Here is an 18,992-nt window from a genome sequence, read left to right as displayed (position 1 = left end):
CTCGAAAAAAAAAAAAAACCTTCAAAAATATATTTGTGAAACAGTTGAGGTTTTTTCTTTTTAATAGATTATCCAAGTTCTGAAAATTCTGTAGCTCTTAGTTCTTTTGCATTAAATGTTGGCTCTTTATTCTTGTTGTAAAAGCTGATTTTTAATCTGATAACATGTAATTCTCTTCTAAAACCTGTTTTGCTAGGGACTTCTGGTTGTGTGTGCCACTCAAACTGTGCCCATAGCAAACATGAGTGTTTGGGGCCTAGAGTGAGGCACAAATCCTTGGGTTTCATCTCCTGTCTCTATTCTTTCTCTTTGCCTCTTTCCCATCCTTGCCTCTCCTTCTCCGTCCCTTCCCCTTGCCCCAGTATATCCTGCCCCAGTTTATCCTGGGCCAGTGGTGCAAAAGCAGAAACAAAACAAAAGCTTGAGTCCAGAAATTCAAAAGCAACTGCGACAACATAATTAGACTCTGACTTTTAAAGAAAAAAAAAGGGAGGGTGTGGCTCAGTGACAGAAAGGGACTTAGTAAAAGAATATGGAGTTATTCCAGGGATGTGGAGAAACTAGAGATTGTACACATTGTATAAATCACACAGCCTTTAAATGGTTTGGCAATTTTTCAAAAGATAAAAATGAAGTTATAACCTGACCTAGCTATATATACCTAAGTGGTGTACACCAAAGAGAAGGGAAAAGATATGACCACATATGATCTAATAAGTGGATGCTTATAGTCCAAACTTGGAAAAGCCTAGATGCCCAACTGATGAGTGGATAAAATATGATACAGCTATGTAATGGATATTGCTTAGTCATTAAAAGAAATGAAATACTGATACCTGATATATGCTACAACATGGATGAACATTAATAAGATTGCTGAGAGAAGCCAGTCAAGAGAGACTACACATTATATAAAAGGTCCAGGATAGGCAGACTCATAGAAAACAAGTGAGTGGGTGCCAAAGGTGCTAGATGAAGGGAAGAGAAGGGAGTGTCTACTAATAGATAAGGAATCTATTGGAGGTGAAATATTCTGATAGTGGTGGTGATGGTACAATTTTGTAAGTATGCTAAAAAACACTGCATGGCACTGTTTGAGGGAGTTAATTTTATGTAATGGGACTCTAATTTAAAAGGAAAACTATAGAAGCCTCATCCAAAAGCAGAAAACCTGAATTCAGGATCTCTCGTGCCTAGACTTCTGTGTGTGTTGCATACTTATCTCTCCTTACCTACTTCTGTTACTGGTTTGTGGTTGCCTATAATCTGCCTACTATGATTTCTAACAAGCAAAGGCTTTATTGTCTAGAACAGCATCCACATAGAGTTGTTGCAGAATGAATTAACTAGTACATATATTAATATCTGATGGCATCTTAAATGTTAATTATGAGAGTGTTATTTACAAATCAGGAAATGGCACTATTTACAAATTTGTTAAATGTGGTCATATGGTATTTTAAAATCTGCTCTTTTCAAGTTCTATTGCTAGAACATTTATTTTCAGTTTTTCTAAGGAAAATAGATAGTAAGGAGTACTTAGATTTATATGCTAATTTTCAGAGATTAAGAAAATTGAATGCCCATATAATCAAGTAGTCAAATATAGATTCCTAAGTTTGTGTAGTTCCAATTCACAGGTGAAGATAAAAGACGATTTAAAGTTAGATTGTGAATCTGGCTCTTAGAGGTATATGCCTATCTTTTCTTTTTCTTTTTTCTTCTTTTCCTTTAGAAAGGATTGCGGACACTATGTATAGCTTATAGACAGTTTTCAGCTAAAGAGTATGATGATATAAATAGGCGCCTATTTGAGGCCAGGACTGCCTTGCAGCGACGGGAAGAAAAATTGGCTGATGTCTTCCAGTACATTGAGAAGGACCTGATATTACTAGGAGCAACAGCAGTGGAAGACAGGCAAGTATCAGAAGTAGGCATTATCTTTTTTTTTTTTTTTTTTTTTTTTTTTTTTTTTTTTTTTTTTTTTTTTTTGGTTTTTCGAGACAGGGTTTCTCTGTGTAGCTTTGCGCCTTTCCTGGAACTCACTTGGTAGCCCAGGCTGGCCTCGAACTCACAGAGATCCACCTGGCTCTGCCTCCCGAGTGCTGGGATTAAAGGCGTGCGCCACCACCGCCCGGCTGGCATTATCTTTTTTTTAAAAGAACGTTTTAGTCAAGTGCTTCTAATATATTAAATACTGTTAACATTCTGTAACAAAATAGAAAACTAAAGCTTTACTTTTTTCTACTCAGAATAATACTATTTTATTCTATCATTGGGTATTTGAATAGATAAAGGACACACTTGTTTGTATTATTCTTCCATGTTGCTGTTCTTTAGTCCGTGTGTCATACCATCATCAGACTCTCTCTATCCTCACCTTCCACTAGTACCCACTCTGCTTCATGCTTCAGTAATGCCTCACTGATGGCTATACTCCTGGATACCTATAGCTGAAATTGTTGTGTTTATGCCTTTGTTCCTTGGCAAGGCCTTGCCTTCTGTGTGGATGATTCTTCTTCCCTGCCATGGCATTTGTGAATAAAATGTACTCATAACAACCCTCATCCAACAATATCTTTTCTGACAACAACATGATTGAAAATACTCTTCTTTATGAACATTCTGTTTATTGTTGTTTTTTGATGCTATGTTAAATTATTTGTTTAAAGATTTTTCTTTTTCTGTTAGCATGTAAATTCCTTGCAACTTGTTTTACTTTTTATAACCTATCTTCTATGTCAATTTTAGCTCTTGAATTAAATTGAATTTTGTGAGTCAAATTGATCTTTATAAATTAAGCCTGTTGTTTTCTTCTGTTCACTATATCTACAGAGGTATGCATATTTTAAGTGTGGATTTTCATTTACTTTTTGTTTGTTTTCATTAGATTTCTTAAACATACGTAGTCTTGTATTTCCTACAGTCTGATGTTTAATTTAAAAGGAAAACTATAGGAGCCTCATCCAAAAGCAGAATACCTGAATTGAGGATCTCTCGTGCCTAGACTTCTATGTGTGCTGTATACTTATCTCTCCTTATCTACTTCTGTTACTGGGGTGGGGTGAGGGGAGATCTAGACTTGAAATTTTAGACTTACTAGTGGCACATTTCTTTTTTTGTGGGAGTCCAGATAGGGTTTCGCTGTGTAACAGCCTTGGCTGTCCTGGAACTCACTCTGTAGACCAGGCTGGCCTCGAACTCACAGAAATCCCGCTGCCTCTGTCTCCCAAGTGCTGGGATTAAAGGCATGTGCCACCACCACCCAACTGTGGAACATCTCTTGCCTAGCATGTACCAGGCCTCAGTTCAACCCCCCTTCCCTTATACCACTTCCCAGTAAGATAGGTTTGTGAAGGCTACCTGGTTAGTTGGGTTCATAAAAACCAACTTTGATGATAGAACATGAAGTATATTTTAATTCACTGGTTTCTTTGAACTAGATGGCCACTTATAATTTATTCTTGTTTCGTGCATAATGAAAGAAAATTTCAGTTATGTTGATACACTGTAACATTCATATAAAGAGTATACTTTATGTGTATTGTGTAGCTTATACTTAACATATACTACAGGAGTATTTTTCTCTACCAATTTTTTTCTTTTATTGTTAGACTACAGGATAAGGTTCGAGAAACTATTGAAGCATTGAGAATGGCTGGTATCAAAGTATGGGTGCTTACAGGAGATAAGCATGAAACAGCCGTTAGTGTGAGTTTATCATGTGGACACTTCCATAGAACTATGAATATCCTTGAACTTATCAACCAGAAATCAGACAGTGGATGTGCTGAACAATTGAGGCAGCTTGCCAGGAGGTAAGATAGCAATGTCTTGCCACTACTTGCTTTGATCAGCCCATAGCTAAAAGGTTTTTTTTGTTGGTTTTTTTTTTAATTTAACTTGTAATTTAAAAAAACAGTTTACAACTTTGATTTTATGTGTATATCTATTTTGCATGCATGTATGTCTGTGTTACCATCTGCATATCTCGTACCCACTGAGGGTAGAAGAGAACATTGGATACCGTGGATCTAGAGTTACAGGCAGTTGTGGGTGCAGGAACTTGAAGCTGGGCCTTCTAGAAGAGCAGCCAATGCTCTTACTAGCTGAGCCATCTCTCTAGTCCTGTTTTTAATATGTTGATAGATGAGGAGCAATCCAAAGACTTATTTCATGCTACAAAAATGACATGAAATTGGGAATTTAGTGTCTGTGAGTTTAATAGCCATATTCACTTGTTTCTGTGGTATCTGTGGTCATTACCATTGTACCATCTGAGTTAGCGATATGCAGCTGAACCCTTACAGGGTCTTCTCGCATCTGTTTACACTGCTGCTTGGTGCATTTTAAGAGCCACATGATTACAACTTGATAGGGTTTTGAGTGTAACACATGACACCACACTGACATTTAGTATTTTCTATTGTCAGTCTGAAGGTCAATGATCAAAACAGAAAATGGATTACTTCTGGAATTGTTGACTAGTGAGGTCCCAAAGATCTCCAAATATTATGGGCTATTGCCAATGCACTTCATTACCCTCCAGAACTTGATGGAAAGGTAAAGTCTCCATTGCTGTGGATACCACATACTTGAGTTACACAACATGGAGAAATCAAGCTGGGACCTACTGGCCAACAAATCCAGAAGAAGTAATCCATTCCTGGGACCAGACTTGTTATTTATTAGCCTCTGGTTTCCAGAAGGGGTGTTGCTGCCCTATTATAGGGTAACAGCATATATGTACAGATACATCTTAAGAAGCTTCTATGGTAGTAGGTTTCCATAGGACCTTCCTGAAAAGTCTTTAGTGTTATCTCTTCTAGTTTCCCTCTTTGACTCTGCCCTCCCCACCCCAATTTTTCCCTTTTACTCCTTATACTAGTGCATTCTGTTTCTTTTCCCACAAAAGCTCCTCCCCACGGACTCTTAGTAATTCCCTGGCCTTTTGGGGTATTCCAAATGAAACACACACATCTAAAGATCCAAACCCCACAGCCACAACTGAGAGAAAACAAGCAACATTTCTTTCTCACTCAGAACGGTTTATTTTCAGCTCCGTCCATTTACTGGTGAATTTCATTTTTCTTATTAGCTGAAATTGTATAAATATATCACTTTCATTATGCATTCATCAGTTGGTGGACATCTAGGCTGTCTCTATTTTCTGGCTATTGTGAATAGAGTAACAATTAACATGAATGAACAAAGCCGTTTTAATTTTCATTTCCCTAATAACTTACGGATTTTGAACTCTTTTAAACATTTGTCCACCATTTATGTTTTATCTTTTGACAATTCTCTGTTCATTTCTATTCTCTATTTTTTAACTGGGCATTTTGTTTTCTTACGCAACCATTCAAAGTCACATCCTGGTCACGCGAGATGCCTTGACCCAGAAATGGCTATCTTGACCTGGAACTGGCTAGGCGGAAGTATCCAGGTCCGCCGGGCATGAGCAAACACGCCCAACTGTGGGGGCTTGTTGTGAACCCATCATTCCTGACTCTTCCTTTTAAAAAAGAAAAAAAAATTGTGGTTGAGTGGGTATGGGGCAACATTTCTCTCAAAGACTGCTTCCGGCTGAATAGTGGGCATCGGTTGGCTCTTGGGAATGGGAGGGTAGCTTGTGAAGTCCTGGGATGATGGTGGGGAGGTCCTGGAATGACGTTCTGCCGTCCCCTTGTTCTGCAGCTGTCCATCTGTGTTGTGGCTGGGAACCTTCTGTTTGACAAGATACTGTTGACATAGAAAAGGCTTAGAGAAAAAGGAATCATTATTATTTTATTTTGGAGTTGGCATTTGTCTGAGGTAGATCTGGCCTGCCCACATGGAGACATGTGACATTTATCTGAGGTAGATCTGGCCTTAGTACTGTGCTTAATTTTTATCTGAGATAAGCCTTATTAGAGGTAGTTTATTTAAGGCACCTGTTTCCCTTATTAGGTTAGCATTTAGGAAATGCAGGTGATCAGTTGTTGAGTATTGAACAATGATAGATTGTTGTATTACATTTTTCCTTACCGCCTGGATATTTTTGATGGTCCTTTTTGCCTCCGGCTCTGTGTGGCCCTGGTTGGGAAAGGAAGGGGTGATACCTTATTCCTCTGGAATTGGTGACACGGCAGTGGATCCTGATGTCCTCTGGAGCTTGAGAGTGAGAGGCCCTGTTTGTTTCACTGTATATGAAGAGAGATTTTTCTGGGATGGAGGTGAGATAAAAGGTTTTAGATGAGACAGGTGGACCCAGTGAGGAAAGCCCTCGAGTTTAGCAGCTGTAGGAGTCACAAGAATTACCTTGAAGGGTCCCTGACACTTAGGGGAAAGGGGTGAAGGACGCTGACCCGGAGGGGAAAGAAGAACCTGATCCCCAATGTGTATTGGAGGTGGACAATTATTGTCACACGGCTGAGGTAATGAACAGTCTGCATAGCTCCATAGGATAGACCTTAGGTGACATAAAAGAGTAGTTAACAGGCTATTTGGAACAGTTGGAGGGTTGGATAAAAGACCTGGTGTTAGAACTGGCCTTCCATACATTAGTTCAAATGGGAAAATTGAAAGAGGCTTTTTAGGAAGAGCCCTGAGCCTGAGAAGAGCTAGAGGCAATAATCTTACCCAGTCGAGATGAAGTTCCTGTGACATCTTAGTAAAAATAGTTTTTAAAGACCAGTTGGTACGCTCCACCTTTCCTGAGGATTGGGGACGGTATGGGATATGAAAATGCCAAGGAATGTTAAGAGCCTTAGCTAGTGTCTGAGAAATCTGAGAGGTGAACTCTGGACCATTGTCAGACTGAAGAGAAGCAGGAACCCCAAACCGAGGAATAATTTCTTGGAGAAGAAGGTCTGCAACTGTCTGAGTCTGCTTGTTAGAAACCGGGTATGCCTCCATGAGAGGAGAGGCTGGCAATGGAAAGAACTGTTAAGAGTCCGTAGAGTGAGTGGCTAGGAGGAGAAGGGGAGCTGCTGGTGCGTCTGCAATGAGGCGAAAGTGGGGAGTGAAAGAAATGGATGCTCCCACCTTAGCTAGAAGATCCCTCCCTGTTAAAGGTACAGGGCAGCTTGGCACCACTAAGAATGTGTGTGTGAGAGGGATGCCCCTGAAAATGCAATGAAATGGTGGTGTCTGATGAGGTAGGTAAGGCTGTCCCCCAACCCCGACAATAGGGAGATGAGAAAGAGAGGTAGGCCCCCCAAACTCTCTCAGGACAGAGTAGGTAGCTCCAGTGTCCAAAAGGAACGAGATGGGGCATCCATTTGCTTTTATTATTACCCTTGGTTCCCTGTGTGAGATGGGAGTGGCCGGGGCGGAAACCGGGCAGCATCAGTCCTCGCTGTAGGCCAAGCCTAGAAAGTCAGCTGGAGGGTGGCCTTCATCTGGCGTTCCTATGTCGCTGGGCACATTAGGACAGTCAGCTGACCAGTGACCCTTTTGGCAGCACTTTGGACAAGGCCTTGTTGGTGCCCTTCGTGGGGCAGTGGTGCAAGCCCGGGCCCAATGGCCTTCTTTCCCGCTCTTGAAACAGGGACCAGACGGCTTTCAGGGAGCCGGGCGGATGGTGCTTGCCAGCATCTGGCAGTTCCTTTTCTGGGCTTTTTCATCCCTCCCATGGTACACCTTAAATGCTATCGCCAGCACATCTGCCTGTGGAGTCAGAGGGCCATTCTCCAAACATTTAAGTTTATCCCTAATGTCGGGGAAGCTCTGTGAGACAAAGTGGGTCATTAGCAGCTGCCTGCCCTCAGGGCTCTCTGGGTCTAAGCTAGTGAACTGAAGTAGAGCCTTGGTGAGCCGCTCTAAGAAGTGAGATGGATTTTCATCCGTATCCTGAATTACCATTTTTAGTTTTTCATAGTTGACTGGTTTTAGGGCAGCCTTATGGAGAGCTGTCAGGAGACAGGTAATTAACCTATTTCTGGCTAGACAGCCACCCTGTATATTATCGTCCCAGTGTGCTTCTTGGTCAGGAACCGCCTCAGCTCCTGGGTGTGTGTGAAAGGTTAGTCTGATGAATTTTGTCTGCATGGGTCCTAGCCTGTTCCCATAACCGCCTGAGCTCCTCAGGAAGTAAATTATTAGAAAGTATCATGAATATATCATAAAAGGTGAGACTATAAGATTGACTTATATATTGAAACTGTTTAATAAAGGAAGCAGAATTAGAAGTATAAGAACCCAGCTTACTTTCTATCTGAGAGAGTTCTGCTAGAGAGAATGGAACATGAACTTTAATCAGTCCATCCACACCAACCACCTCTTGCAAAGGGAGAACAGTGGAAGGGTTTGGATGGCTGGAATCAGGCGATTTAGCAGTTCAAGAATGGGTGGTAGGAGGAATAAAGGTCGGAGCCAGGGCAGGGCCTTTGGAAATGACCACTGCCGAGGGAGGAGCAGCTGCTGCCAAAGGACAATCAGCTTTAGAGGAAGAGGAATCCAGAAGAAGAGCTGAAGGAACAGTCGCCCTAGGAGTAGGAGTGGGGGCCGAAGGTCAAATAAGTGGAGGTTCATTAACAGGATCTAGAGTCAGAGATTCCGGAGTCAGAGAATCCTCCCGTTTAGGCATAGCTCGGAGCATATGAGCAGGAGAGAAAGAACCCTGAAGAGACGGTTTAGCATTGAGAAAGAAGAAAGCAACTCTTTCCATTTGCCTGCTCGCTGACAGAAATTAGAGAACTCCCGTAAAATATTGGGATCTAAGGAGCCGCTTGGTGGCCATTTTTTATTGTTTTCTAAAGCATATTTGGGCCATTTCTTAGTACAGAGATGGGTCAGCTTAGGAATCTTTATATAAGGCATTAAGCTGAGAGGTTTTAAAGCTTCAAGAAGACAGCCTAATGGAGAGGAAGGACTAATAGAGTTGGAAGCCTTGTTTCCCATGTCTGCAGCAGAGAGGCAGAAAAATAAAAAAATTGAAAAAAAAAAAAAAAAAAAAAAAAAAAACGTGATCTGGAGCCAAGGCCCCAGGTGTCCCCAAGGCCAAGGACAGATACTGGGCACAGGCTGCTACTCGGCTCGTCAGCCAGAGAAGCGGGGGCCCTAACTAACAGTGAGTCCATTACTTTTTAATTAAGCCCCAGATAAGTTCTTAGGACACAGACAGAAGGCAGCCATTTTCTTTGTCAAAACAACACAGGTATATCCTATAGCCCAATTACTGTTAAAGTCTTTGCTTCTCCCTGAAACCTCTTGACTCAGGCCTCTAGTCTGCTTGGCATTCAGCAGTACCATCTTCCAGACTCCTACTAGGGTGGCATTCTGCACTCTGACCACAGCATTGAACTGCTTTCCTAGTCTGGAGTTCCATAGTCTTTCACATCCCTTCAAAAACCTCAACATGGTCATGCTCTTTATAGCAACAGCCCACTCTCTTATACCAACTTTTGTATTCATTACTTTTCTATTGTTGTGATGAAGCATCATGACCAAGGTACCTTATAGAAGAATAAAGTTATTTGGGTCTATGGTTCCAGAAGGTTAGAGTCCATAATTGTAAGGACAGCATGGCAGCAGGAATCTGAGAGCTCACTTTCTTTACTGCCACCATGAAACTGAGAGTTAGAGATTTTTTTAAAAGACAGTATAACTTTTAGGCAAATTTGCTTGGATATAGAAGGCAATTTCATCTTGGAAATTGTGTTATTTTGAGAGCATGTTAACACCATTGTGGTGAGTTAATAGTTAAGAAGAATAATGTCAGGGAGAAATTAACTGTTCAAAATAACTTACTTTATGTATACCTTCTAAAATTATTTCTTGGTTATTAAAAAGTTATGAGCCGGGCGTTGGTGGCGCACGCCTTTAATCCCAGCACTCGGGAGGCAGAGCCAGGCGGATCTCTGTGAGTTCGAGGCCAGCCTGGGCTACCAAGTGAGCTCCAGGAAAGGCACAAAGCTACACAGAGAAACCCTGTCTTGAAAAACCAAAAAAAAAAAAAAAAAAAAAAAGTTATGTTGTGCCAGTGAGATGGCTCAGTGGATAAATGTGTCTGTTACCAAGCCTGACTGTGTGAGTTCAGTCCCTGAGACCCCAAGAGAAAAGCATCTCTTTCAAGTTGTCCTCTGACTTCTGCATAAGTATATACACATATATACAAACAATAAGTAAATAAAAACAGTAAAATTTTTAAAAAATTAATGTCTCCTTAAAAATACTGAAAATTGTAAAGAAGATACAGTGTTGATAACACTATACAAGTATGTAAAGCTTATTAATTGTGTTTTCTGTAGGTCTTCTATATAGGTTCTTTTGGTAAATGTGTTATAACCATTAGTAGTATTCATTTCTCTTTTTGTATAAAAGCTATATTTTATCTTACATTTCAGATACTACAACTGAGTTTGTTCACTTATGCATAAGTCTTTCAACAGTCGTCTAGTTGACCTGTCTATCTTTAAATAAAGTAAATAATCTGACATCAGAGTGTGACATAGAGGATATAATTGTACTCTTTTTTAGAATTACAGAAGACCATGTGATACAGCATGGGCTGGTAGTAGATGGGACCAGCTTATCTCTTGCACTCAGGGAGCATGAAAAGCTATTCATGGAAGTTTGCAGAAACTGTTCAGCTGTATTATGTTGTCGTATGGCACCTTTACAGAAAGCAAAAGTAAGTATATACCATAAAAAAATCCATAAAAATTATCTTCAAAAGAGGGAGGGAGGGAGGGAGGGAGGGAGGGAGGGAGGGAGGGAGGGAGGGAGGGAGGGAACAAGACAATTCTCTTTTAAAAGTTATCAACCTCAGCATTGTGGCACACACCTGTAAATCCTAGCATCCAAGAGGCTGAGGCAAGAGGATTGCAAGGTTGAGGCCATCCTCGACTAACAAAGTGTGAGGGAGGGAGGAAGAAGAGGAGGCAGCTGTCAAGTTATACATTAGGAAAGTTGAATCCAGTTCACTTTTTATCGTCATCATGTGTAAAGCTGGATATAAGAGATGTTTAAATTTCAAATGCCTAGGATGCAACCGAAAACCCACTCAGACAACTTTTATAGGTCTACAGTTTGGAATATTTTGAGCTCTTAGACTGTTTCCTTCAAAAACCATTCTTGGTAGAGGCTAGCAAGATGGCTCACTCATCAGATAAAGGCACCAGCTGCTAAGTCCCACTACCTGAGTTCCAGCCCCAGGTCGCACATGGAAGAAGGAGAGAGTGGACTCCCACAAGTTGTTCTCTGACTTCTCTTTGTGCACCCATACCTATAGACACACATGCATACACACATGAATAAATATAATCTCATAAAATTTTTAAAGAAATATCTTATACTATTCTTAGCAATACCAATATAATAAGTACTGGTTGTTCCTGCACACAGATATCCAGGTTTATTTAGACTCATGGAATTTTGTTACAGTACTTGTGTGTCCCAGTCTGTGGAGATTAGAACTAGAGCAGACATGTCTCTGCTCTTGTAAAAACATATCCAAGAATTCCAGAACAAGGGTCAGTGGGAATAGGTACTGTCAAGTAAGTCTAATGACCTTGATTCAGTACCTGGAACTCACATACAGGGTAAGGAGAGAACCAACTCCACAGAGTTGTTCTCTGACCTCCAAATACTGGCCATCTCATGTGCACCCACACACACACATATTTAAAAATATTTTTAAAGAATTCCAGATAAATTTGTTTTAATTTCACTTAATTTAATATTTTCTTAAATCTTGAGACTTATCTAATCAGATTAAATAGGTATCTTTCTTTGTATAGTTATTTTGTGTGTGTGTGAATTTTGTTTTGATAACTCAGTGAAGTATAGTTATTTATTTAAATAACTTATTAGTCTTATAAAAATTTTAGAATACATTTTAAAAATCTTCTCTTTCCAAAATCCAAAAATACAACTATTTTGTTACATTTGTGAAAGACATTCTTAAACCCTTAATCTCCATACCCCTCAAAGAGTGAACTTTACTGTGTTACTATCCAGCATGAAGTCAAATGTTGTCTTTACCACCATACAACTGCAGAAAATTTCAGGTGAAAGATATTACACAAATACAAGAGAGTTAGAACTTTATCACAAAGAATGAATTTATTGTATGTTTTTCAGGTAATAAGGCTGATAAAAATCTCACCTGAGAAACCGATCACATTGGCTGTTGGTGATGGTGCTAATGATGTAAGCATGATACAAGAAGCTCATGTTGGCATAGGTGACTGACTTTTTCTTGAATTTTAAAGTGGTGTAATTACTGGATACTTTTGAATTTTCCTTTTTGTAAAGTACAATTTCCAGTGTTTGAATGAAAACAAATACAATATGACAGTACATGATAGTATATCCCCATAAGAAACCAATTATTATTTAGGCCACTATTTACATTATTTTAATTCATATTTTTATTATTTTATTATTTAACACATGTGCACAATAAATTTTATTTAGCCCACTATTTACATTATTTTGATTATTTAATTAAAGGAAGTGGTATCACATTAGTGAGTTTTTTCTTTGCTTATTCTCCTAAATAATAAAAGTAATTTTATTTTTACATGCCATTTTGTACCTGACAAAGAACTTTCACACATCATTTTATCCTCTAAACTTACATAATTGTTATTAAGGTTTTAAATTCTTATTTTATAATTATTATTACTTTTATTTGTGAAACTATAAAGATTATTCTGTACATTTTTAGGGTAATTTTAGAGAAAAGAATTTATACCAAACATAGATAAAAAACAAAATTCTAATACTTTTGATTTTAATAATACATTGTTTTTTATATTCTTAAGACCATACTGTAGTTATCCCTCAAAAATATTTCTCTTGCTCCCATTCTTATTATAGAATCATTTTATTGGCTTCAGTGTACTGTTATTGTATTGTCAGTGGTTCACCAATGGATGGTTTACTACTTAACCTACTCTGACCTGTCAGTGTTACTTCACAAGTGAACAGGAAAGGGGAGTGTGAGGAGTAGTAGTATGTGGGTGGCTCCACCGAGGGTTAAAGTCCCAGCAGAGGAGAGGCTTGGCTGCCTTGTCGACGGTATGCTGGCATGGGTAGAGTTGAGGGCTGTAGTTTGTATTTATCTCTTAAAATCAATCCTCCCTGTTTGGGATAGTAAATAATTCATTTTGAAATTTCAACTTTCTTTGTGGTTTCTAAACTATTTCCAATAAATCTCAACTGTAATTTTTAAATAATTTTATCCTGTATATTAAGCATATGAAACCGATTGAGGAGCTGTGGAGACAGCCTGGTGGTAACATGGTTTTTCCCATGCATTCAGTACCTGAATTCAGATCTTTAGTAAAAGCCAACCATCTGTAACCCTGCATCAGCACTTAGGGTAGATCCAGACTGACCGCAGGGGTTTCTGGACAGCTTAGTCTAACTGAAGTAACATGTCCCAGGTTCAGTGAGAGACCCTTTGCAAAACACATGGCAGTGTGATCGAGAAGGGTGCTTTGTATCCATGTTTGTCCATTAGTTGCATACACATGCTGTACATGGGCAAGTGTGTGTACCCAAGTACGTATGTGTACACACATACAAGGAAGCATTGCTTAGTATAGCAAAGGAAAGTCTTAAAGCTTCAGTAAGAAAGCAACAGCAAATTATTTGTTTGACCAAAAAAAAAAAAAAAGAAGAAGAAGAAGAAGAAGAAGAAGAAGAAGAAAAGAAAAAAGTTGTATGTCTTTTTCAGTGCCTTTACCAAAACAAATTCCAGATGAAATAAAGATTTAAATAATTCTTTGAAGCCATAAAAGGTAACTGAAGAAATTTTTATGAGTAATTTTGTTATTTGAATTATGGAAAGATGTTTGAAAAGAAATTTTCATTAACTATAAGGAAAAGATCACTGTTTGTAGCAGAGGAATAAACTCCTTGGAAAACAGTTTTAAAGACAAACAGTAAAGAATAATTAGAAAATAGATAGCAAGGCCTTAGTCCTCATGATGTAAGATGTCAACACACTAACAAGAGGAAGCACTTGATAGACACATGAGAGGAGGTGAGCCATCTGCTAGCATAAAATGAAAAACATTGAAATGAACACCAAGTGTATGAAAACAGTCTCTCAAACAAAAGTGCAAATTAAAATTATCTGATTGCAATATGCAATAATGATAAAAATAGATAAATTTGGAAAAATTATTGAGAATATAAATTGGTACACCATTATTATACAAAACAAAAATTTTAACTATGTGCCATTTAGCCTTCCAATTATGTGTGTAGGATTTTATTGCAGGAAAGTAAACATTTAAAATAATTTGTATTCTTTGACAGTTTCTACATGTATCCATATATAATGTATTTTTAATCATACTCATTCTCCATTCTGCTTTCTGTCCCACTCCCCCTGAATTCTTCTCAACATGTCACCCAGGAAGTCTCATGTCTTTGGACTCTTGGTTTTAGGTTTTGTTTAAGAAAATAATTGAATATATCCATAAAGGTGTATGTGTGTAGCAAGATGTAGTGGTCCACATCTGTAATCTCAACCCTTCAGAGATGCTGGATACTGAGTTCCAGGCCAGCCTGGCTACACAGCAATAGTTGATCTCAAAAATAAATACATACACATGTACATGCATACATACACATAATAAACAAATGCAAGTGAAAAGCAAATAATCACATTTGTGGATGATTGTTTATACATTAGTTATATATGTTAAATATACAGTATGCTGGAAGAATTTCAGCAATATAAGCTTTAAAAACTGGTTTTCTCTAGGTGTTGTAAATAAATTATTTTCTTTGCCTACCAATTAGAACATTTTTGTTTTCATGACAGAAATTTTAATTTAAAAAATATTTTTTTAATAAATATGGTAGATATTTTATTGAGCTATCTTTTTTATTTATTTATTTATTTTACAATACTATTCAGTGGAGGGGACTGGACCTGCCTGGACTGAGTCTATCAGGTCAATCTCAATCCTCGAGGGAGGCCTTGATCTGGAGGAGGTGGGAATGGGGGGTGGGCTGGGGGGAAGGGGAGGGGGCAGGAAGGGGGAGAACAAGGGAATCTGTGTCTGTTATGTAGAACTGAATAGTATTGTAAAAATATTTTTAAAAGTTGCTTTGAGATACAAAAAACATGGGATTTTTATCATTTTATTTATTTATTTATTTATTTATTTATTCATTTATTCATTTATTTATTTTCAGGCAGGGTCTCACTGAACAGCTCTAACTGGCTAGGAACTCACTATGTGGATCAGGCTGGCCTTGAACTTACAGAAATCTTCCGGCCTTGGCAGTTTTTCTTCCTCTTTTAGAACTTAAAGGGTTATCATAAAGTTAAAACAAACAACAACAAAAAACCAACAAGCACTTGGGATTGATGTGGATAGTAAGGGAAGGGCTTAGTTTCATGTGTGCCTTGACAGCAGTAAGACTCCAGCAAAACATGGCAAGTATACTTTCTTCTAGAAGAGCCAGAGGTGACCAAAGAAGGCTGATCCCATAGAGACATTGAAAATCATTAGATGTCAGTAGGACGTGGGATGGGACGGAGAGCTGAACCAGTCTTACCTCCATCATCTCTAAGAACCAAATGGTATTCTGTCACAACAGAATAGTTCTCAGCAAAGTATTTGACTGAGATGACTATTGCACAGTTGGCAGAAAAGCTAAACTTTCTTTTTTTGGTTTTTCAAGACAGGGTTTCTCTGTGTAACAGTCCTGGGTGTCCTGGAACTCACTTTGTAGACCAGGCTGGTCTTGAACTCACAGAGATCTGCCTGCCTCTGCCTCCTGAGTGGTGGTATTAAAGGCATGAGCCACCACTGCCTGGGTGAAAAGCTAAATTTTTAAAAGCAAACAATCTTTGTGTTTGTATTGTGGCCTATGAAGAGTCCTGGTGGTTAAAGAGCAAAATCTAGGTCCCTTCCACAGAGCCGTGTGTGTGTGTGTGTGTGTGTGTGTGTGTGTATACCAACCTCAGATGATGTTTTCTTTAGGAGATATGTCCTGATAAATATGATTTTTGTAGCTTATTTACTTATTTAAATTATTGGGAGTGGTATAAGAAATATTTTGGAAATGGTTTGATTTTGCAGGGTGTTCCTAACTGCAAAGTGTCTCTCCACATGAATAGTAGATGGACAAACAGCGGGTTCTAAGCTTCCTCCTGAAAGTTAGAGGCTGGGTTGGCACTCTGGTCACTGATGTTAGCCAAGACACGGAAACAGCTCTCTCCCTTGGGAGTGCTAATGTGGCTGAGCTGTGTCTGGGTGCTGCTGGGACATGGTATTCAGAAAAGCCCTGGTCCCTGGCCAGAGCCTGCCTTCTACTGAAGGCCATTTATAATTGACCAGCCTTTTCTTGCTCGATATGGAACTCTGGCTTCTGCTCTGTGACTCAGATGAGCCTGGATCATCCAGTGTTGTGTCTTGTCTAGTTGCTGTCTAGCGTCTAAGTGAACCTTCACAAAACCTTTGTTTTTAGTAATGCTTCTCAATACAACACCACATCACCACATGTTTGTTTTCACTGTCCTGTTCTTTTTTTTTATTATCAGTTTTGTTTAAGAATTTTCAACAGTTACAACTCATTAAAAAAAAAAAAAAAAGCACACAGGACACAGAACTAACTGCAGCAAACGGCATCCTTATGAGCAGCTAACAGACATGAGAACCACCACCCCTCTCTGTGACACCTGAGCTCACTGGTGAACTCTGCCTCCACGTTCTCCTGCAAAGCACACCACAAGCTCAGTCCATGTTCACAGTCCATCACCTTCAGCTCACATTCACCCCACATTTCCAGATCAGTAGTGGGAAGCAGCACCACACAGTATCCACAGCAGGTGGCCCGGGGAGGGAAGTACAAGTATGTCACTGACCACATTCAACTATAGAGGGGCTTGTTTTTGTTTTTTCTGTTTTTTGTTTTTTTTAAGACAGGGTTTCTCTGTGTAGCTTTGGGGCCTGTCCTGGAACTCGCTCTGTAGACCAGGCTGGCCTCAAACTCACAGAGATCCACCTGTCTCTGCCTCCCTAGTGCTGGGATTAAAGGCATGCGACACCACCGCCCAGCCTAAAGAGGGTTTTCTAAGTACAGAACTCAGAGTCTTCCAACAGATATGGCTGTCTTGATGCAAAAACATTGGTGCATTCTTTGCTGTCATTGCTCTCTGTACACTTTCTCACCAAAGCCACAGGACTGAGTGACACATCTGTCCGAGTTAAAAAATACCCATTTTGCACCACCAAGTCTCTACACATGCTCTCTCCTTTTCTCTCTCTTACTAACCTTTCATGCTTCGGTACTATCATCAGCACTTCCGTCAGCCCTGCTCTTGATGTACAGTAAGTATCAAGGCCATGGGATGGCCTGGTCCCCAAACTACTTACCTTCATGGGATGGCAAAACCCAGCCCTGGAAACACTGGGAGTGAGCCCTCCCTACACCCATTCTGAGCAACCTGGAGCCTAGTTAAGTGTGACTAACAACAGTACAGCCTTCAGCTTGGCTTTCTCTAGCCTGCCTTTCCCCAGGAGGAAGAAAAGCCTGGCTGGAGCAATTGACATCTAGCTGTAGCCAGCAGGTCCAGGTCTGAGGGATTAGGCCAAGTGATGCTGTCTTGGAGCCAAGGTGCTGGTGGCTATGGGAACCAAAACCATGCTGGGCCCTGAGGGTCCTACCTGTGTTGCGATTATCTGCCTGTTACCCTAGAGTTCTACAGCTTGAGTGTCCTGGGTTGCTGTGATGTGGTGGGCACTTTGTGGCTGAATTCTTTTGGTATTCTAATATGGAAGTAAGTTTCCTGTGCACCTCTATCTTAATCATAATTCACTTCTGTACCTAAACATAGATTTAAAACTCCCACCATCCTCAGTGTCTGTTGTGTTGTTGCTTTGACTCTTAGCCTCTGTGGTCCTCTACTGTCCTGAGTAATACAATAGATTCTGTGTGCATGTACATTCACTTAAGTACTTCTGGAAGAGACATCTCTCTCATTCATACTCAAACTTTATTTTTCTTTTAAATGGGGTCTATGTAGCCAGGTCTGGCCTTGAACTCTTTGTGGACCAGGCTGTCCTCAAACTCACAAAGCTCAACTTGCCTCTGCCTCCTGAGTGCTGGGATTAAAGTGTGTACCACCATAATCCTCACTGTAAATTTTTAAAAAGTATTTTTACTCTTAAGAGCAAAAATCATCTTATTTTGTAGTTTTGTATGTAAGACCTATTGGATTTTTTTTTTTTTTTTTTTTTTTTGGTTTTTCGAGACAGGGTTTCTCTTGTGTAGCTTTGCGCCTCTCCTGGAACTCACTTGGTAGACCAGGCTGGCCTCGAACTCACAAAGATCCGCCTGCCTCTGCCTCCCGAGTGCTGGGATTAAAGGCGTGCGCCACCACCGCCCGGCTCGGATTTTTTTTTTATTAAACAAATAAGCCAGGCAGTGTACACACACACACACACACACACACACACTTGAATTTTTATTATGGTTGGTCACTCATTATTTCAAAATAAAAATAAAATATTATGAAAATGCATATATCTATATATATATATATTTGTTTTTGTTTTTGTTTTTTGAGACAGGGTTTCTCTGTGTAGCTTTGCGCCTTTCCTGGAACTCACTTGGTTGCCCAGGCTGGCCTCGAACTCACAGAGATCCGCCTGGCTCTGCCTCCTGAGTGCTGGGATTAAAGGCGTGCGCCACCACCGCCCAGTGAAAATGCATATTTTTTAAAAGACTTATTTTCCAGATAAAACGATGCATTGCTTTCAGGGTGTACATTTTTACCTATTTCATTTATTGAAAATTTATAGAAAAATCTATTTTTACTTTTAAAAACACATTCAATTATACATTACAGCTTCAAAATCATAAAAATATGCGTATTTCTTATTAGGTTCAAATTCCTGAATTTTAATCGTTTTTATAACCTTTGAAACTGGTGAATTTAAGGATGTCCTAGAGCTGCCGGCTCATCAGAAGTTTAGCACTTTGTGCTTATCAGTGTGTGATTAATATCTACTAGATCTGAACATTTCAATACT

General features: G+C 39.5%; 1 protein-coding gene across 4 annotated transcripts in view; it reads left to right on the top strand.

Annotated features, from left to right (window-relative positions):
- Atp11b (ATPase phospholipid transporting 11B (putative)) overlaps positions 1 to 18,992 on the top strand; it is a 91,759-nt gene that overhangs the window by 48,769 nt on the left and 23,998 nt on the right. For all 4 annotated transcript variants that reach the window (XM_076573863.1, XM_076573864.1, XM_076573865.1 and 1 more), the window contains exons 18-21: positions 1,736 to 1,917; positions 3,615 to 3,818; positions 10,462 to 10,615; positions 12,067 to 12,169. In XM_076573863.1, coding sequence (XP_076429978.1) covers positions 1,736 to 1,917; positions 3,615 to 3,818; positions 10,462 to 10,615; positions 12,067 to 12,169 — 643 coding nt within the window. The remainder of the gene's footprint in view (positions 1 to 1,735; positions 1,918 to 3,614; positions 3,819 to 10,461; positions 10,616 to 12,066; positions 12,170 to 18,992) is intronic.

Source organism: Peromyscus maniculatus, chromosome 6 (genome assembly GCF_049852395.1).
Source record: "Peromyscus maniculatus bairdii isolate BWxNUB_F1_BW_parent chromosome 6, HU_Pman_BW_mat_3.1, whole genome shotgun sequence".
In the NCBI taxonomy this organism is placed as follows: Eukaryota; Metazoa; Chordata; class Mammalia; order Rodentia; family Cricetidae; genus Peromyscus; species Peromyscus maniculatus.
This window is presented reverse-complemented; position numbering and strand designations above follow the sequence as displayed.